Raw genomic sequence first — 21,955 nt, 5'->3', positions numbered from 1 at the left:
AAAAAAGAATTATTGTTTAAGGATACATACTTGCAACTAGTAGATAAATAAGTCAGAAATACTAATACATACTACAGGGATGATGGACCTCAAAAATATAAACACTAAATTTGCTAAGAGAGCACACTGTCATTTTTGGCAACACTAGTAGAAATGATAATTATTTGACACCACACTGGTGTTAGTTAAACCTACTATGGTGATCATATTGTAATAAAAAAATGTATCAAACTAGTTCATTATACACTTAGATTTTCACAATGCTGTGTGTCAAAATAATCCTGGTAAAACACTACCATATAAGGAAACAACTCATTATGAGGGGCAGTTAGCAGAAAACATAAAGAATCAGCAACTTAAGAACTTGTAATAAAGAAACCAGCAAGCAATAAAACGTGTGTGTTTAAAACAGCAAAAAAAAAAAAAATCTAAAAATGGAAATTCTATATAACCTAGCAAATTCTCTGGGTATATGTCAACCAACACAAAAGCCCTTATGGTCCACATGTTCACAACAGCATTATTTACTGCAGCTAGGAACTGGAAGCAGCCTAGAAATCCACTGATGGGCCATTGGTTCAAAAGATGGAGTATATTCTCACCATAAGTATTATATAGCCATAAGAAAGGATGAAATGTAGCCATTTTCAACATAATGGAGGGAATCTGAGAGAATTATTTATAGTAAAATGAATGGGAATAATAAATATAAAAACTTGACATTTATATAACAAATAATTTAATAATGTAAAATAATTTCAAAAATATGTTGACATCCTGAGAAATCTGAGGTTAAGAGGAAGGCGGAAGGAAAAGGAACAAGAGGATAGGATATAAGATAATGGTGGTGTAAGTAAAATAAATACATAAAAAATAAATAACTTGCTTGAATGAAAAAAATGCAAACTCTCACTTGAATAAATGCACTGAAGGAAAAGTTGCTTCTGACCATATTTATTTTTGTCTCATTTTATCCTTCTATATGGATAAAGCATTATTCTGAAAAAACTAAGAAAATAAATACTACGATATTCACTTTATGAAACATAAAAATATTATTATATAAAAGTACATTTTACCTGTGTGTGCCAGTTGTATGTGTTTAGTGATGATCAAAATAAAGATTTCTCTCTTTGTATTTCATAAGTAAAAAATTCCTATAATTATCAGGACAACTAATACTTTAAGAAAAAAATATTAGGGATACCAGATGCCAAATTTAAGAAAAATATGTGTATATGGGTGTGTATGTGGTATATATTCATATATATATATATATATATATATATATGGGTGTGTATGTATATATTCATACTGACTCATAAATGCATATATACAAATAGTCATACATACACATTTATATTTGGTTCAAAATATATGCAACTTTTCCAGTATTCCTACATATTTCCTTTTATTATTGCATTTTTCTGAGAACATGATGATTGCAGAACTGCTATATTCAATATAAATGAAAATTTAACGGAAAGAAACAAACACAATGGTGGAAATGCTTTAAAAAAGGTAAAATATCAATGATACTTTGTGTTTGGTATGTAGTTAACTTTTGACTTATTTAACAAAAATATAATGATCTTTTTCAAAAGATATGTGCCTAGAAAGAAAGATTCCTTATGTTTGCAAGAGAAACACAATGTCATCTCAATCAAAATATGTGACTTACTTCATCCTTGGGCAGATTCTGCAGGGAATAGCAGCAATACCCATTTATATCTCTGGAATAATTTTTCTTGATGGAAGTGTCACAACACACTCATCTGGTATTTACTTAGGCAAGTATTATTCCCTCTATTATGGTGGACCCATTTTGAATTTTTATTTAGCTTCTATATTTTGTTGTACACATCTAAAATGATAGAACATTTTTAATTTCTGGCCCTTAAAATAAATTGTAATAATTAATATCTGGTATGCTTAACTTCAAAATCACATTAATTGTGAGGAGCTACTTGAAATTTGGAATTGTGGACAGCTTGTTTGAAGATCACTGAAAAGACAGAAAAATACCCTTCTTAAGAAATAAAAATTGCACTTTATGTGTGTGTATATATTCTACATACACCTGTAACATATATCTCCACATATATATGTATGTGTGTACATATGCATGCATATGTGCACACATACACCTATATGATATCATATCAAACTACAGGCTGAAGTTGATTTCTGTAGGAAAAATATGTCTTATATTATTAGATTGAATTGCTTGGGTAGCTGTATTTTTAAACTTTAGGTATATAGGTGGGAAGTTGCTGCCCTTGTGTCCAATAAGGGGACAGAAACAATGTTTTATGTCTCCTTAGTACTAAATTCACGCGTTTCTAAAATAATCACCATTGTACTAAACTCTGTGCTTCAACTCACTTAATTTTGGGGGAAGCTCTGTGGGAGGATGAATTGATTCTAGTGTAATATCCTCTATTTACAGGCTTTACACTACTGTAATTTATAAAAGTAAGTCTAGGGTATATTTCAGAATAATCTGTAATTCTTGATATTACAATAACTTCTGGTTTTGGTAGATCATCTATATATACTATCATTTTTGGAAAAATATATAAAGTTTTGTTTTCATATACTTATTGTGAAGGGAACTTCAAAGAAAACAGCATTTTTGTACCAAAATAATAATTTTTCCACAAGACATAGGAGACTCTTGTAAATAAGTGAAAATAAATGATATTCATATTTATCTTTGCTTTTGGAAAACAAGTTTTGCACTGATTTATTGGTGCTAGCTGAAGGTGGCAATGCCTATGTTTGTTTTACTGTTGGTTCAACCAAATATCAGTTAAAACACACATATAGACACAGGAAAGAGAAGCTTACTTTATTGCCATCTCCTGCCACCCTTGAAGTTAATGTGCAGTACACAGGCCTGTTGATTATATTAAAGTGTCACCTTGCTTTAGGTGCCACAAATGAAATGAAATAAGGTATATTGAATTCATATTTATATAAAATATAAGTATTCATTTACATGAAACATTATTTACATGAAATATATAAATTAAATAAAGTTAATTACATGTAAATTATTTGATTTTCTCTAATACATTCATTGGTTAATAATCATGGTGATTCATTTTATGTGTCACCTTGGCTGGATCATGGCAGTCAGTTTAGATGTTTCTGTGATATTTTCTTAGAGGTGACTAACATTTACAATCATTGGACTTTGAGTAAGAGCAGATTACCCTCCTTAATGTGAGTCTGATCCTTGATGTCTTTCAAAAAATAAGCTGATGTTTCCCAAAAAAGAAGCAATTCTATTTCTAGACTGTAATATAGAAACCCACCCTGAGTTTTTCCAGTCTGCTGGTCTGCCCTGTGGATTTCTTAATTATGTACCCAAAAGTATAATACATACTCTTATCTGGATGTCCAGCCTCTCTGTCTGCCCTACAAATTTGTCCCTTGGTTGTGCCCACAAATCCCTAAACCCATTCCTTTATATTTTTATTTTTTTTAAATAATAGATTTTATTTTTATATTCCCCATACAATTGCAACCCCCCCATTTTGACCCCAATCCCTCCCCTCCCACCCCACCCCCAAAAAGTGTCTCTGGTTCATAGTTTTTTGTTGATTTTGATTTTCACTTTCTTATATTCATTTTCCTGGTCCCTTATTTAAGTTTTCTAGATTCCTGCTATGAATGAGACCATCCGGTATTTTTCTTTTTCTTTCAGGCTTATTTCGCTGAGCATGATCCCTTCCAGCGCCATCCATGTTGCTGCAAATTGCATGTGTTTATCTTTTTTGAATGCTGAGTAACATTCCATGTTGTATATGTACCACATCTTCTTGATCCAGTCATCTATTTTTGGGCATTTGGGCTGTTTCCAAAGCTTAGCTATTGTAAACAGTGCTGCTATAAACATAGGGGTGCAGGTGCTCTTTGGAATTGATGTTTCTGTGTCCTTTGGGTAAATACCTAGGTAAACCCATTCCTTTAATTGACTCCCTGTCTCTTTCTGTCTCTGCCCCTCCTCCATTTTGTCTGTTTCTCTGGAGAAACCTTACTAGTCAAGTATGCCTTGAAGCTTTCAGAAATAATCCATTTCAGTGATGTGATTTTTAATCATTTTTATGACAAAGCTGACATAGATCAATTTTTGATATTCAGTATTCATTTTATAGGCTGTGTGGAAAGTTCAGTACCGGTTGGCTATGCTTTGGGTTACACAATAGGCGCACCCCTAACTAATACCTTAGAGAATGACACTGTTGTGAAGAGGTAAGTAAATTTTTTTCCTTTTTGTAATTTACATCATGTTAAGTACTTATGGACCAGATAGTATAGTTGATTAATATATGTTTTTAATTTAATTTGTAAAAGATATGCAAATGTGATTATATATACATATATTTAAATACATCCAAAATACACACTGTATCTTTATGACTTGAAATATAATTTTAAAAATACTACTTAAAATGGCAATCTTACCACTAATGCTGCATATAGATTTTTTTTTAAATTGTGATGAAAAACACATAACATAAAATTTATCATCCTAGCCACTTTTAAGTACAGTAGTGTTAACTATATGCGTGTTTCTGGGCAACAGCTCTTGAGAACTTCTTCATCTTGCAAAACTGAAACTGTATTCACTGCACAACTCCTCTTTTCTCACTTCTCCCAGGTTCTGACAACCACCGTTCTAATTTGTTTTTAAGAGTTACATTATTTTAGGTAATCATATATGTAGAATCATGCAGTATTTGTCTTTCTGTGACTTATTTCACTTAGCATAATGTCCTCAAAGTTTTTTGTTGTGTATGATATTTCCGTTTTTTTAAAGCTAAATAATATTCCACTGTATGTATATAACACATTTTCTATCTTCATTTATCTTTAATAGACATTTAGGTTACTTCTATTTATTGGATGTTGTGAATAATGCCTCAGTTAACATGACTGTGCAAATATCTCTTTGAAAATCGATTTTTAATTCTTTTGAATATAGTCTCAGAAGTGGGATTGTTAGATCAAATAGTAGTTCTATTTTTAATTTTTTGGAGGAACTTCCATATCCTTTTCCACAGTGGCTATCCCCCCTTTATATTCCCAACAGTGCACAAAACTTCCAATCTCTCAACATCCTTGTTATTCTTTGTTTATTTTGTTTGTTTGATTTTGGTAACAGTCACCCTCACAGATGTGAAGTGGTATTTTATGTGGTTTTGATTTCCCTGTAAATTAATGATGTTGGACATCTTCATATACTCATTTGTCATTTGTATATTTTCTTTGGAGAAATGTTCATTCAGATTCTCTGCCCATTTTAAAATTAGATTTGTATCATGTATTTCCTCCCATAATACAGTTTGTCCTTTCAATCTGTTAATTATTTCCTTTGTTGTGCAGTTTTTAAGTTTGATATTGTCCTGTTTGTCTAATTTTGTTTTAGTTGCCTGTGCTATTGGCATAATATCAAGAAATTATTGCCAAGGTCAATGCCATGAATATTTCCTACTGTTTTGTCTTCTAGGAGTTTTATTGTTTGAGGCATTATATTAGATCTTTAATCTGTTATGACTTATTTTTTTGCAAATGTTGTAAGATAAGTGTTCAATTTCCTTGTTTTTCATTGGATATCTAATTTTCCAGCACCATGTGTTGAAGAGACTATTCCTGACCCATTCTGAATTCTTGTCACCCTTGTCAGGATCATTTTACCATATCTATGAAAGTTTATTTCTGGGTGGTATATTCTATTTTATTGGTCTGTATTTCTTTCCTAATACCAGTACAATAAATAGTCTTTTGAAACTGTAATTTCATAATGTAACTTGAGATCAGAAAGTATGAGACCTGCAGCTTTCTTTTTCTTTCTCAATATTGTTTTGGCTATTTGGGGTCTTTTTCTGATTCCATATGAATTTTGTCCCTGATTTCACAAAATTTTTCATTGAGATTTTGGTAGGCATTTTCATTGAATCTATATACCACTCTGGATAGTAAGGAGATTTAAATAATTATTAAGTCTTCAAATCCACAAACACAGGTGTCTTTTATATTTATCTTTATTTCTTTCAGTAATGTTTTATAGTTTTTCATGTACAAGTGTTTCACCTTGTATACTGTTCATCAGTAGTATATAGAAACACACATGATCTTTATGTTTTGTGTTCCACAACTTGTTTAAATTAATTTATTACTTCCAGTAAATTTTTGGTGTCATCTGCAAACAAAGATAATTTTACTTCTTCATTTATGTTACTGCTTCCTTTGGATGACTTTTATTTCTTTTTCTTACCTAATTGTTTTGGCTAGAATTTCCAATACTATGTTGAATAGAAATGGTGAGATAGGCATCTTAGTCTTGTTTCTAATCTTAAAGGGAATTTTTTTCAGATATTTACCATGATGTTAGTGATAGGTTTATATATATATATATATATATATATATATATATCTTTTATTATGTTTCAGGAATTTCTTCTATTTTCAGTTTATTGAGAATTTTCATAATGAAAGAACATCAAAATTTTTGATCTACATCAATTGAGATGATTGTGGGGTTTTGTCCTTCATTCCACTAATTTGCTATATTGCTTTGATTAATGTTCACATGTTGCATCATTCTTGCATCCCAGCAATAAATCTCATTTGTTCATGATGTATAATCCATTTCATGTATCATGCATTGAGTTTTGTTAGTACTTTGTACCTGAATTTTATATCAGTATTCACCATGGATAAGACTATCGTTTTCTTTCCTGTATAGTTTTGAGATATTATGGAAGTATTACTTCTTCCTCAATTTTTTGAAAGTCTGTATCTGATAGGAATTAGTTCGTCTTTGAAAATTTGGTAAAATTCACTTGCGAAGCCATCTGGTTCTGGACTTTCGTTATTTCAAGAGAGTTTGATTACTATTTCAGTGTCCTTCTTGTGATTGGTTTGTTTAGCATTTTATTTCTTTCCTAGTCAGTTGTGGATGATTGTATAAATCTAAGAATCTGTCCATCTCATCTAGGTTGCTGAATTTGTTTGCATATAAATGTGCATAGTAATCTCTGATTGTCCCCCTGAATGTCTGTACTAATAGTCTGTTGGAATTTTTCCTCTTTCATTTTTGATCCTATTAACCTGAATTTTTTTCTCCTTTTTTTTTTTTTGAGCCTAGCTAGAGGTTTGTCTTTTTTGTTCATTTTTTCAAAGAACTACTTTTAGTTTCATGACCTTAAGAACCACCTTTTTGATTTCCATTTCACATATTTCTGCTCTGATTTTTTAATTTTTTTCCATTTGCTGACATTCAGATTTTTTGTTCTTTTCATGTTCCTTGAGATAAAAGATTGTTAGATTAGGTTCTTTCTTGGTTGTTGACATGGGCCTGTATTTCTATATACATCCCTCTTACAATTGCTTTTGCTGTGTCCCATGTATGTTGGGAGGCTGTGTCCTCATTATCGTTTGTCTCAAGGTACTTTTTGATTTCTTCTCTTTCCTCATTAACCCATTAGTCTTTCAGTAGTGTGCTGTTCAGTATCATGTTTTAGAATAACTCCTTTTGTTGTTGATTTCTACTTTGATAACCTTATGGTCAGATGATAGTTGATATGATTTTAATGTTCACAAATTTGTTATATTTATCTTGTGACCCAATATGTGGTCAATCCTGGAGAATGACCCATGTGAATTTGAGAAAAATTTGTATTCAGCATTTGTGTGTGTGGAGGGCAGGGTGTGGGGGGCAGCAGCAGTGCCCTATAAATGTCTAGTACATCCAGATAACCTAGTTCTTTGTTTAGGGAATTATGCCCATATTTATTTTCTCTCTAATTCATCTGTCCATTGGTGAAATGGGGTATTGAAATCTCCAACGACATATGTATTTTCTCCAAAGTCCATTTTCAGATTTAGTAGTAATTGTATGATGTGTTTTGATGCTGCTTCGTTTGGTGAGTATATATTGATGAGTCTTGTCTTCCTGTTTTATTGTTCCCTTAATCATTATATAGTGTTCATCCGTGCCTCTTATTATCTTCTTATGTTGGAAGTCTATGTTATCTGATACAATTATGGCTGTTCCTGCCTTCATGTGGGTATCATTTGAATTTTTTTCCAGCTTCCCTTTATTTTCAACCTGTGTTTATCCTTAGAATTTAGGTGTTTCCTGGAGGCAGCAGAAAGTTGAATTCTGTTTGCTGATTCAACTTGATATTCTATGTCTTTTTATTAATGAGTTCAGTCCATTATATTTAGAAAGATTATTGTTATAAGAAAGTTTCCTGGGCCTCCCTGGTGGCGCAAGGGGTTAAGACGCAACCTATGAAGCTGTCTGCTGCCTCTGCAGCATGAGTTCGATCCCCTGCTGGCCAGGGAACAAACCACATGTTGCAGCAGAACTCTCCTGACTGGCCCACTGTTCCCCTCAGCAGTGTACTTTGGTCAATCTGCCTGTTCCGCCGTTCCCCACTCTGTCTTTGGTGAATCCTCTCACAGGCCACACCTCTGGCCTATACCCCAGCTCTTGTATGCATAAATAAATCTTTTTTGAAAAAAGCATTTCTTAAAAAAAAAAAAGTTTTCTACTGCCATTTAGTCCTTAGTTTTGTGATTCTATTTAATTGCTTGTTCTATTTCGTGTGTTTATTCCTCTGTTTGGTTTAAATACTAACACTCCTTTTATTATTTCCTGCAGGGGGTTTTAGTGTTTGGATGCTCTCAAAGGTTCTGTTTGTCTGAGGACTTTATTTCTCCCTTATATCTGAAGGAGATATTTGCATTGTGGTTGGTATTTTGAATGTGTCGCTCCATTCTCTTCTTGCCCATAGAGTTTCTTCAGAGAACTCTGATGTTAGTGTAATCAGGGTTCCTTTATAGGTTATCTGCTTCTTCCCCTTCATCAGCTCATATTTTCTTTGTATTGGACTCTTGGAATTTTAACTACTGTATGTCTTGCTGTAGTTTCTTTTAATCTGTTGCTTGTCATTCTTTTGACTGCCTGTATCTGAATGTGCCCTTCCCTTGGAGATGTGGATGATTCTTATATTTCCTTTCCTACTGGTGTCAGATAATTCTTGAAATGTTTATTCATTTATTTTCCTTTGTATCTCTCTTTCCTTTTCGGTTTTGAATATTTCTATTTTTGAATATTTGCATCTTCAAGCTCATTGATATGGTCTTTTTTTTTTTTTTAAAGATTTATTTATTTATTTATTATATTTTTTATTTTTTATTTATACAAGCACTGGGTACAGTCAGAAGCGCGGGAGGGTGAGAGAATTCACCAGAGCCAGAGCGGGGAGCAGAGCAGGCAGAAGGACCGAAATACACTGCTGAGAGGAGCAGAGGGCGGCAGGAGAGGTCTGCACGCCATGTGGGACCCTCCTCCGGTGGGGGGAGCAGCCGGGGATCAAACCAGTGCTGCAGAGGCTGCGGGCAGCTTTGCAACCCAGCGCTCAACCACTGTGCCACCAGGGAGGCCCTCATTGATATGGTCTTCTACTTGGTGTATTCTACTCCCTCAGCTTGCTCCAGAATTTTCCATCTCTTCTATTAATTTTTCTACTTTTTCATTTCTATTGTTTTCTTATTTGGAATTTCAATTTTAATTTTCTTTTCATTGATTGTGTTCCTCATTTATTTGCTTTCCTGAGATTTCTTGCATATCTCCAATCTGCATTTTTGAATTTTCTTTGTATTGTCTCAATTCTTTAATTTTCATAATTATGACAGTTTTGAATTCTGTATGTGATAGGGAAAAAAAGTTATTTTATGTGGTTGTGACTTGGTTCTGGAGATTTTTTTTCTCTTTCTGTGTATTGTTCCCCTGTGGACTTTCTTGGCCATTTGTAATGTTTCTTTTCCCCTATTTTTTTGCCATTGCTATTGTTGGATCTTTTTTTGTGTTAGGGTCCTCCTCTCCCACTATTCAGGACATTTACCGGTTGGTGGAGATAGCAAGTGGTGCCTAATAGGGTTTTTTGTGGTGTTGGGAGTTCAACCTGAGGCTGTCAGGACCAGGCTCCAGGTGCTGTGATCAGGGCTGGGTGGGAGTCAGGGCCAGTCATCAAGAATATTTGGTGTTGCTTTGATAGTAAGTGTTGAGTGCTACCATGTATTTGAAAAGGTATGAACCTATACCCTTAAACCATTTACAGATTGTTAACTCAATAAAAAGTATTTTAATAATTAAAAAAAATACCAGGATATGAGTGTTATTACTGCTCAATATCTAACTTATCAACAGTAGAAGTCAAACCTGATCCCCTAATATGACACAGTTACTGGGAGACAAAATGTCATCAGTTTAATTGCATTTTAACACAGAGGATATTTGTCTTGACAGGGGAAAATACAAACCCCAGAAGGAATTTTTGTCTTAATTCATGAAAACTTTATAACAAAACTATCATAGACAGAGCTTATTAACAACAAAAACCTATTTATCACAGTTCTGGCAGTTGGAAATTCCAAGGTCAAGAGGTCAGGAAAATTGGTGCCTTGTGAGATCTTACTTTCTGGTTCAGAGACTGTAATCTTCTCCTTTTGTTCTTACATGGATGAAAGATCATGAAAGTTCTGTAGGATCTCTTTTATAAAGTCATTAATCACATTCATTTAGCTCTACCCTCAGGGTATAAACACCTCCAAATGTGCCCTTTCCATATACCATCATACTGGGGGTTAGGATCCCAACATATGAATTTGGAGGGGGACACAAACAGTCAGTCTAGAATATCTACCTACAGTGCTCTGTTTGGATCACCCTTCAAAGACTTATGGATACCGTGTTCATTCCTGTAGTTTCTCATACAATATTGCCACTGATTAGATTGCTTATAATAAGACAAAGGAAATGAGACAATATTACTTCAGGATTCTCTGGTCTTACTCAGCACCTCATTATCCAGAAATAAATGGCTTGATAGAATGATGTTATAGCTTGGACCCTTCAACAGATTTTTTGTAAAGTCTTTTAGGATTTTCTATAGGTAATATCATGTTATGTTAAAAAAGAGTCAGTTTACTTATTCCTTTCTGATTTGGATTTTTTTTTATGAGGTTTGCTTTCCTAATTGCTCTAACTGGTAGTTTCAGTTTTATGTTGAATAAAAATTAGCTTGGGCATCCTTGTCTTGTTCTTGATTTTACAGGAAAAGCTTTCAACATTTTACCATTGAATAGGATGTTAACTGGGAGCTTGTCCCATATCACCTTTATTATATTGAGATATGGTCCTTCCCTGGCTGTTCCCCTTTTGCTAGGTTCTTACTGCTAAGGCTGTTTTTTTTTTTATTTTTGAATTAATCAATTTTTAATTGAGGTAATATTTGGATGCTCCCATCAGATATCGCATCATATAACCCACCTGCATTGTCCACTGTGCTTCCTTCCCTCTTTGTTCTTACCCCTCCAACCTCTGGATGCTTCAGTTTTGTAGTCAGCTTTCAAAGGTTAACATTTAAGCTTGTCTTTATCTGACGCTTAGTTCAGTTACCCTGTATTACACATATTAGTGATACCATCTGATATTTATCTTTCTTCTTCTGGCTTATTTCACTTAATATCATCACTTTTAACTTTATCCATGTTGCCACAAATGGCATGAATTTATCTTTTGACTGCCGAGTAATAGTCCATTGTGTAAATATACCCCATATTCTTGATTCACTCATTTATTTTGGGGACAATTAGGTTGTTTTCATAATTTGGTAATAGTAAATAGTGCCGCAAAAAACTTGGGAGTGCGAGCTTCCTTTTGAAGTAATATTTTGAAATTTTTGGTAGATGTCTAGGAGCAGAATTGCTGGGTCATATGGCAGATTCATTTTTAACATTTGAGACTCCTCCATAGTGCTTTCCATAGGACTAGACCAGTCTGAATTCCTATCTACAGAGGGTTCCTTTTCTCCGCATCCTCACCAGCACTTGTTTCTGCAATTTTTGATTTGGGCCATTCTCACATGTGTGGTCTTGATTTGCATTTCCCTGATGATAGGTGATGACGAAACTTTTTTTCATGTCCCTTTTTGTAGTCTTTGTCTTTTTTGAAGAAGTGTCTTTTTTTTTAAAACAAGATTTTTTTTTAAACAATATATATTTTTTTTAAACAAGATTCCCTTATAGGTTTTTTTTTAAGATTTATTTATTTATACAAGAACCGGGGTACAGGCCAGAGGCACGGAGGGTGAGCGGATTCACCAGAGACAGAGTGGGGAGCAGAACAGGCAGAAAGACTGAAATACACTGCAGGGGAGCAGTGGGCAAGACAGGAGTGGTCTGCTGCACCGTGTGGTTATCTCTCTGGCCAGCCGGGATCAAACTGGTGCTGCAGAGGCTCCGGACAGCTTCACAGTGCAGCGCTTAACCACCTGCACCACCAGGGAGACCCTATTTCTTCTATTTTTTGATAGGGTTGTTTTGTTCTTGTTGAGTTATATGAGTTCTTTATAGATCTTAGGTTCCTTGTCAGATGTATGAAGTGTAGACATTGTGTCCCATTCAGTATAGTGTCTTCATTTTAGTTATGGTTTCTTGCACTGTGCAAAAGCTTTTTAGTTTGATACAGTTTGAGTTGTTTATGTTCTCTTTTGTTTTCCTTACTATTGGGATGAATCCTTAAAGACATCACTGAAGCTTATGTCATAAAATGCTTTGCCTATCTTTTGTTCAATGGATTTTATGGTTTCAGGCCTTACAACTTTATCTTTTATCCATTTTGAATTGATTTTTATGTATGGTGTTAGATATATCTTCTTATACACACGTTGTTGAGAGCTTTTATCAGGGGTCAATGACAGTTTTAGTCAAGTGCTTCTTTTTTTTTTTTTTTGACTTTACATGTTTGAGAACGTTTTATTCTATCCTCATTCTTTAATTAATTTATTCTAAGATATTTCAAAATCCATTAATATTTTGAAAACATTTTTGTTGCCTTCTATCTTCCATTGCTTTTTTTATTTTATTTTATATATTTTATATCATTTTTTATTTTTGCACAACGTATGCATTTTCCTCTTGGTTCTTAATTGACTTGATCATATGATTTTATTCTTCACGTGTTAATGTAGCATATAACATTGCTTGATTTGCAGATGTTGAGCCACCCTCACATTCCTAGACTATATCCCACTTGATTGTGGTGTATGATTCTGTTACTGTATTGCTGAATTAGGTTTGCTAATATTTTCTTGAGGATTTTTGTATTTATGTTCATCAGGGATACTAGACTGTTATTTTCTTTATTTGTAGTGGTTTTGTCTGGTTTTGGTTATACAATTAAATTTAACTTTTAATTTTTATATATAGATTATAAGGCATAGATCAAGCTTCTTTTCCTTCAAAGGGTGACATAATTGTACTAATGACATTTATTATTCCATGGCTTTTAAAAATTAATTTATTTTTATTGATATTAAACAACTTCTCTGTAATAAATTTCCTATTTACATAGTTTTTGGTCAATACAATATTTTAATAAAAATAACTAAAACTTTATCATATTATTTGCTATTTGTTTGTGGAATTCTCCACTCATTATTCTTCATCAAAAGTGAAGCTATTTTTGCAGTTACTCTTGATAGATTTAATAGATAGATTTCAAGTTATACTCAAAACATTTTGATACTTGAATTTATGTGTTAAATTGAGAATAATTTTTATCTTTCCATACACTGTGGTATGTTGCTTTATTTTCTCTGTTCTTTCCTTAATGATCTGCAAGAGTTTTATGAATTTGTGCAATTGAAGATATTTTATTAAATTATTCCTAGTAATTTCACATATTCTGTTACTATTATGTGGAACATCCTTATATTAAAATATTTTCTCTTAAATCATTTCTAGTAGAGGGAAAATCTACTAATTTCTAAGTTTTTCTTATATTTATAAAGCACACTTAAATTATTTGCTTGTACTTTGTAGGGTTTTTTTTTTAATTTATTTTCCTCGAACTTCTAGGTGCTCAATTATCTGCACATATGTAAATATCATGTTATAAAGAGTGTAATGAAAAGAACATATAGCTAGGCTCCAAAACAAATAAAGAAAAAAAATCTGACTATTGTAAGTAATGAAGAAACACATAACCATAGTGATAATCCAGAGAAGAAACTCACTGGACATAGCATATTGATATATATGTGTCTACAGGATATGTCTATAGAAATCAAGGTTACACTCCCATATCATCGGAAATTGAAAATATGTAACAAAATTGAAATAATGAAATAACATCAAAGGAGTTGTACCATTGATGAATAAAACTGGAAATATTCTTCATGTTCTATTAAAGCACAGACTTATAAATAAGCTACTTATCAGGTCTCTGCTGGCAACACACTAACCATGAGAAATTAGCACTCTTTAAAAAAGTGCACTTCCGGGAGATTCCAGGCATTTCCCACAATGGCTAGATGGCCGAGATATTAAGTGTGAGGAAATGATAGCAATGCTGGCTGTCTAGTAATCAACTTCCACAAATCTCCTACCTAAACAATGCAAGCTAACTTCACAGCTCTAAAAATTCCCCACAAAATCATGGCTTTAGGTATTTTGAAGGCAAAGAAATGCTGATCTGTAAAATAATTGTGAGAAAAAAGAAAACAAATCACAGCAGATGATCCTTCATGTTGCTACCCAACCCTTTCCACTGAAGGCTTTTTGGCTTGCAAAAGCACGCCAAAAAAAAATTACAAGGAAGTTAGAAGACAGAGGGTAACCAAGGATCCTAAAGCTGGAATGATCCTTAGGAATGATCACTGGAAGGGTAATTCATGATCAATCTGAGAGTTCAAAGAAGAGACTATAAGAAAGCTCTTAATGTATTTGTGATTTAAAGGGTTAGTTATAAGATAACAGATTATGCAATTTAGAGTGCCAAGCTTGTCTTAAAGAACTAGGTGCATGACTTAAAGGGGCAGGGATGATCTTAAAGGAAAAATGAGATTATGAGGAATGGTTTCCCAAGCATATAATTTCTGTTGGAGAAAACAGATAAAAAGGAACAAAGAATTACTCATTGACATTTAAGTCAAAATGGGAATAAAAGGAAAAGAAAAGGGAAAAAATTAAGGAAACTCTCAGTAAAAAGAGAATACATAATTGAAGTAACAACCACACATTCTCAGGAAAATAAATAGGAAAAAGATAACAGAATTTACTATTTTTATTTCACTGTCTCTGATTGGCTTTGTTTGTAATAAAATATGCTAATTGTTTATAAATATATAAATAAAAATTTGTATTTGTGCTTTCATTTTTCTCTATTAAAGCAGTGGAAACAACAGTAGTACTCAACACTGGCATCAGTCTTGGTGGCTTAACTATATGATTGTCTCAGTTACTTCATGGTCTACATTAATACCATTGTTGTGCTTTCCACCCAGTATACGAGGTGACTATAAAAATGTAATTCATTAAAAAGATAGTAGTAGATTTTTTTTTGCACCCTTATTCCCATCTTTCATTCTCAGAATAGGAATGAACTACATTTCTTTCTATCATGGAAATAAGTGTCATGTTCTAGTATTATTTGAACAAATTAAGCCACATTCAGCCAAATATTATTTAATTTTTGTATCAAACTTTCATTAATACATATTTTTGTTGTCATTAGAAAAAAAATTCTTTATATAGACTTCATAAGTTTTCTTTAAAAAGCAAATTTACATACATTTGCCTACCATTATTTAATAAATATATTACCTCATATAATTGCTATAAGATGAAATAATAAACTGTTAAATGCTTTTGGAAACATTGAAAAATACATATAACATTAGAAATATCAAGTACTATATCTGATTGGCATAAAATATTTTTAATAATATCAAAAAAATTAGTCTTTTATATTTTAGGGTTGTACTATCAAATGCTGTAGTTGCACCCATATGTAATTTAATTATATTTAATTTAAATTAAATTAAGAATCCATATACCCAATCATGGGAGCTGGATTCAAGTAGTTAACAGTCACTTATATATGGTGACTACAATATTGGACAGTGCCTGTATGTAAAATTTTTCATTATCATAGAATGTTTATAGCACAGGATTGTTTTAGAAGAATGTGACTTTTACTTAATTAGATTAACTTTAGTTTATTCAAAAATAAGTCACTTGTTTATTAAAATGTATAATGTTTACATATGAATTTTAGCTATTTAAACATAAGATTTGTTTATTTGTTAACATATAGGTACAGCAAAGATAAAAGCTGCCAAACTGAAAGAGCCTCAGCTTGACATACTTAAAGATCAGGAACTTGGAACTAGTTTCAAGGATCTATTTGCTGCTGTTTGGGTGAAGTAAAATATTTTACATAAACAAGTAAATGTAGTTAACATGCACACTAATAGTTGATTTAAGAAAATAGTGATCATGTGTTCAATTTAAATCTTAATGAAACTTTGATGCCTTAATTGACCTATTTATTTTACAAATACAAAATAGGACCCATTTTACCTAAGTGATATTGCCAAGAACTTGGTTAGTGTCAGATATTTGTGCCAATTATTTTCCTTCTACTTTTTATAATTCCACTTTTATATTATTTTGTATTTACTTTTTCCCTGAAGAAATAATAAGACATTTAATTAGATGATTAACTAAGTACATGAGATCTTATTTATTTTGCTTAACTGACTTCAAAGAGATTTCTAGAATTTAAATATGCTCATAAACATCATATTTTATGGAAAAGAATCAATATCAAATGGAGAAGAGTTTTTTTTTTCTGGGTGGGAAATAATGCCTACAACATAGGTATTAGTGGAACTAAAAAATGCAACTTGTATATATGATTCTATTTTCAATTTGTTTTATCTTCTATTCATGATCTCATCTTTATGTTGCCTGCAAAATGTATTTTTCACATAGATATTTTTATGAAGTAATTTTCCATATTACTTGCTAGAGTATTTTGTACTCTTTTAGTGGAAATTTGAAGACACTTCACAGTAGCAACAGCTGAATTTTTCTACTTCATGTTAGAATTTTATACCTATTTTTTCCATATTCTTGCCATTTGCTCTTTCCTGGAGAGATTAGTTACATATAGTCTTTGTAGATGCTAATCTCATTACTTCAAATATTCTTCACTTCTTTTCCATTAGAAAAAGAAAACCTCCTTCTGAAGTCTTACCTTACATTTCTAGGCAAAATGAATTTCTCTGTCCTTAATACTTTCATAATAAATCTGTTCTAAATATAATATATTCTAATGTAATATATACCATAGTGTATTATAATATATATAGTTATAGATATGTTATAACATATCTACTTATTGGGTATGTAGTGCTTTTTATTATATAAATTTATTTCTACTTAAATTGAATAGAATGTCAAAGAAAATCAGAAATTTTGTTTACATGTTCTTATTCAAATATTAAAGTTTACTTTTTATCAAGTCATGAACCCATCTTATTTTTTTTAAATAATAAATTTTATTTTTATATTCCCCATACAATTGCAACCCCCCCATTCTGACACCAATCCCTCCCCCCCCCCCCACCCCACAAAAAGTGTCTCTGTTTCATAGTTTTTGTTGATTTTGATTTTCACTTTCTTATAGTTATTCATTTTCCTGGTCCCTTATTTAAGTTTTCTAGATTCCTGCTATGAGTGAGACCATCCGGTATTTTTCTTTTTTCTTTCTGGCTTATTTCGCTGAGCATGATCCCTTCCAGCGCCATCCATGTTGCTGCAAATTGCATGTGTTTATCTTTTTTGAATGCTGAGTAATATTCCATGGTATATATGTACCACATCTTCTTGATCCAGTCATCTATTTTTGGGCATTTGGGCTGTTTCCAAAGATTAGCTATTGTAAATAGTGCTGAACCCATCTTATTAATGGATTATACCTCACTGAGATTTTTTTATTTACTTTCAATTTTTATATTTACCAAAATACTTATATGTGTAGATTTTAAAAATACAGAAATAAATTAGTCTATAGTCTAACCTCTCTCATATTAACAAAAATAAGATACAATTATTAAAAATCATTTTTCAGATAATTTAAACATGAGTTCTTTAATAGGAGACTGTAGTGATGGTGCGTGGGTGCATTGGTGAAGGAAATTCTATGGGGACTAAACCTGAGGGGGGGAAACAAGCATTTAAAAATGAACAATGATGTAAAAAATATATTAAAAATTAAATTAAAAAAAACATGAGTGCTTTAAATTACTTTTTGGTTACTGTCAGAGAGAAATAAAAACAATCCAGTTCCAATATTTCTTGTTCAAAATGGAGTGCTTTAAACATTTTTTAGGATCCAAAATAATATAAGCTTGGGTAACAATTTTAGACTTCTAATTAATCCCCATCTCAGTAGCTAACTAGAAGATAGCTTAGTCCTTTTTAAAGATTTTTAGAAGATAGAACTTCCGAAATGTCAGTGTGAGGACATTTTTTTTTTTTTTAAAGATTTATTTATTTATTTATGCATACAGTCAGAACTAGAGTGCCAGAGAGTCATGCTGAGTGAGGGATTATGTTATTCAGATGAGCAGATGTTCGATTACATGAGGACTTTAAGTTATTTATGCATACAAGAACTGGGGTACAGGCCAGAGGTATGGAGGGTGAGAGGATTCACCAGAGACAGAGTGGGGAACAGAACAGGCAGACTGACTGAAGTGCACTGCTGAGGGGAGCAGCAGGCAAGTCAGGGGATGTCTGCTGTGCCATGTGGGTATCTCCCTGGCTTGGGATCCAACTCATGCTGCAGTGGCTGTGAAAAGCTTCATAGGTTGCATCTTAACCCCTTGTGCCATCAGGGAGGCCGCAGAGTTAGGACAGTTGAAAAAAAATCAGCTACCAAAAACAGTGGCTGGAATTGGCAAAATTGTCAACAACCATTTCAAAACACTGGAAATTAGGATCATACTTTGAGAATCACTGATCTGGTTTATCAGAGACTTTTCTTAATTATAAAGGGACAACTCCAGAACAGGGTTTGCATATGTAATTGACTTGTGCAATGTATTGAGTGCATGATAGGTGCCTGTCCTAGGAAGGAGGAAGTTTAGGAAAGCCATAAATAACCTTGTGATACCCGCAAACACACTGTCAAAAAAGTAACCAAGAACAAAGCATTAATCAAAAGTGAGTAGCCATGCTATAAGTCATACTGGAGTTAATATAAACAATAATTTGAGGGTCCCTGCACCATTGTCAGAAGCCAAGGACCCCACAATCCCTCTAGAACTGAGACGAGAAAGGGAGGTCTCTACCATCAAGGTGAACTGTGGGTACCAGGAAAGTGCTGCCCCTACACCATTTTCAGAAGCCAGAGACCTCACCATCCCCTCCTGGAACTGAGTAGAGAGTGGGAGGGCTCTCAAACAAAGGTGAGCAGGAAAGCACATGCCTGAGGAAGGCTGCTGGTGACCCTGTGCTCCCTTTTGGAACTAAGTAGAATATGGGAGGGTTTCACCATCAAGGTGAACTGTAGGTCCCAAGAAAGTGTGGGCCTGCCCATGGGGTTGTGGGAAGCCAGGGACAACACGAGTCCCTTTTGGAACTGAGTAAGTAACAAAGGGAGGGCATCTTCAGGGACAGTGCCCATCAACAAATCCACAGTATCACTACCCTTGTGGAGTCTGGTGTACCAGTGCCAGACTTGATCTGGCCACCAGTTCCTGACACCCCAGAAGGAGCACCCCAAAGAGATGCTCATTAGTACCAGTTGCACAGTGGCCCAACACATAGAACAAATTAGAAAAAAAACAATAGGGAGAAGGGGAAAATACTAATAACCAAGCAAGTTCTCAAGGAAAGGATACACCACAAAAGAAAATCAGCCACCAGAACTCAACAATAATGACAATGGAAGAAATTCTCTGCCTGCCAGATAGAGAATTTAAAATTGCCAAGATTAAAAAACATAATAATAAAAAGAAAAAGAGTAATATGAGAAATATAATTAATGATGACAAGAATGAAGCTGAGTCCTTAAAGAAGGAAATAAAGGAAACACAGAGATTAAAAAGTTAATGGAGGGGCTAAAGAACTTTGTGAAAACAAGAAAGACAGAATTAATGAAATGGAAGAATGAATGACTACTCTCAAAGATACAAAAAGAAAAAGAACCAAAAGAAAAGAAAACAGAAGTACAAAGGAAAAAGAATGAAGAAACATTTTGAGAACCATCTGATATGATGAGGAAAGGAAATATAAGAGTTATAGGAATCCCAGAAAGTGAAGAGAGAGACAAGAGAATGAGAAACTATTCAAGGAGATAATCAAAGAAAACTTCCAAAGCATGAAGAATGAGATGAAAATAAACATACAGGAAGCTAGAAGAACACCAGATTACCACAATGAAAGGAACACTACAGCAAGACACATAATAGTGAAGCTTCCAAGAGTGCAAGACAAGGAAAAAATAATGAAGTTGATGAGGGGAAAGAAACAGATTACATACAAAGGAAAACCAATCAGGCTGCATCAGACATCTACAACGAAACACTATGGGCAAGAAGAGAATGGAGTGACATATTCAACAAACTGCAAGTCAACAAATGCCAACCAAAAATAGTTTACCCCACAAAGCTCTCCTTCCTCTATGAAGGAAAAATAAGGACTTCTCAGACAAACAGAATATCCAGAAATTCATTACTACTAAACCCCCACTCCATAAAATAAATACTACCAGAAGTCCTGAAGCCAAAACCAACAGAAGAATGAATAAGAACAGAATAAGGCAAGGAATAAACTCACAAAAAGACAAACAAAATGGCAAATGCAGATGCCAACATATCAATATTAACTCTAAATGTAAATGAACTAAACTCATCAATTGAAAGACATAGAGTAGCAGTCTGGATTAAAAAACAAAGTCCAATCTTCTGCTGTTTCCAGGAAACACATTTAACTACAAAATATAAACAAATACTGAAAGTAAAAGGTTGGAAAACAATCCTACAAGCAAATGGACCAAAAAAGAAAGCAGCAACAGCTATACTTTATATCAGATGAAAAAGACTTCACACTAAAAAAGGTAAAAAGCGACATATATGGACACTACATTATGATCAAGGGGAAAATATATCAGGAAGATATAATGCTCATCAACATATATTCACCAAATGAAGGAGTACCAAAGTATATTATGACAATTATTATCAGCTTTGAAAACAGACATTAGAGAAAATACATAAATAGAAGGAGACTTCAATACTCCACTCTCACCAATGGACAGATCAATGAGACAAAAAATAAAGGACTCTAGAGCTCTAAATAAAGACCTAGACCTCATGGATTCAACAGACATCTATAAAACACTGCACCCCAAAAAATCTTAGTACATATTTTTCTCAAATATGCACGGATCATTCTCCAGAATTGATCACACACTGGGCCACAAGATAGACATCAACAGATACATTAAGATCAAAATCATTCCAACTATTTTCTCTGATCATAAAGGCATCAAACTACAAATAAACCATAAAAAGAAAGCAAGGAACCCTCCCACTTCATGGAGATTGAAACCCACACAACTGGAAGACCATTGGATTAAAGAGAAAATCAAAGAAGAAATTAAAAAATATCTTGAGTTGAATGACAATGACAACACAACTTTCCAGAATGTATAGGACATGGCAAAATCAATAATAAGAGGAAATAATATAACAATATAGGCTCACATCAAGAAACAAGAAAGAACACATAGAAACAACCTAATGTCCTATCTCAAAGAACTAGAAAAAAAATAACAACAACAAAAACCTGGCAGAAGAAAGGAAATAATAAAAATCATAGCAGAAATAAAATAGAAGTTAAAAACAACCCAAAAGAGCAACAAAACCAAAAATTGGTTCTTAAAAATATAAACAAAATAGACAAACCTCTAGCCGGACTTACAAAGAAAAAATTGGAGAAAACACAAATAAATAGGATCATAAAGAGGAGAAGTTACAACAGACTCAGTAGAAATTAAAAGAATAATCAGAGA

The 21,955-nt window shown here is 33.0% G+C and overlaps 1 protein-coding gene across 1 annotated transcript in view; it reads left to right on the top strand.

The window, feature by feature from the left end:
- LOC119260799 (solute carrier organic anion transporter family member 6A1-like) overlaps positions 1-17,172 on the top strand; it is a 29,899-nt gene extending 12,727 nt beyond the window's left edge. The window contains exons 3-6 of the mRNA XM_037529878.2: positions 1,605-1,790; positions 4,164-4,260; positions 15,261-15,379; positions 16,184-17,172. Of these exons, the coding sequence (XP_037385775.1) occupies positions 1,605-1,790; positions 4,164-4,260; positions 15,261-15,379; positions 16,184-16,296 (515 nt within the window). The 3' untranslated portion in view covers positions 16,297-17,172. The remainder of the gene's footprint in view (positions 1-1,604; positions 1,791-4,163; positions 4,261-15,260; positions 15,380-16,183) is intronic.
- The last annotated feature ends 4,783 nt before the right edge of the window (positions 17,173-21,955 follow it).

The sequence above is a fragment of the Talpa occidentalis genome, unplaced genomic scaffold, assembly GCF_014898055.3.
Source record: "Talpa occidentalis isolate TD23 unplaced genomic scaffold, MPIMG_talOcc4v2.1 talOcc4.6, whole genome shotgun sequence".
Lineage (NCBI taxonomy): Eukaryota > Metazoa > Chordata > Mammalia > Eulipotyphla > Talpidae > Talpa > Talpa occidentalis.
This window is presented reverse-complemented; position numbering and strand designations above follow the sequence as displayed.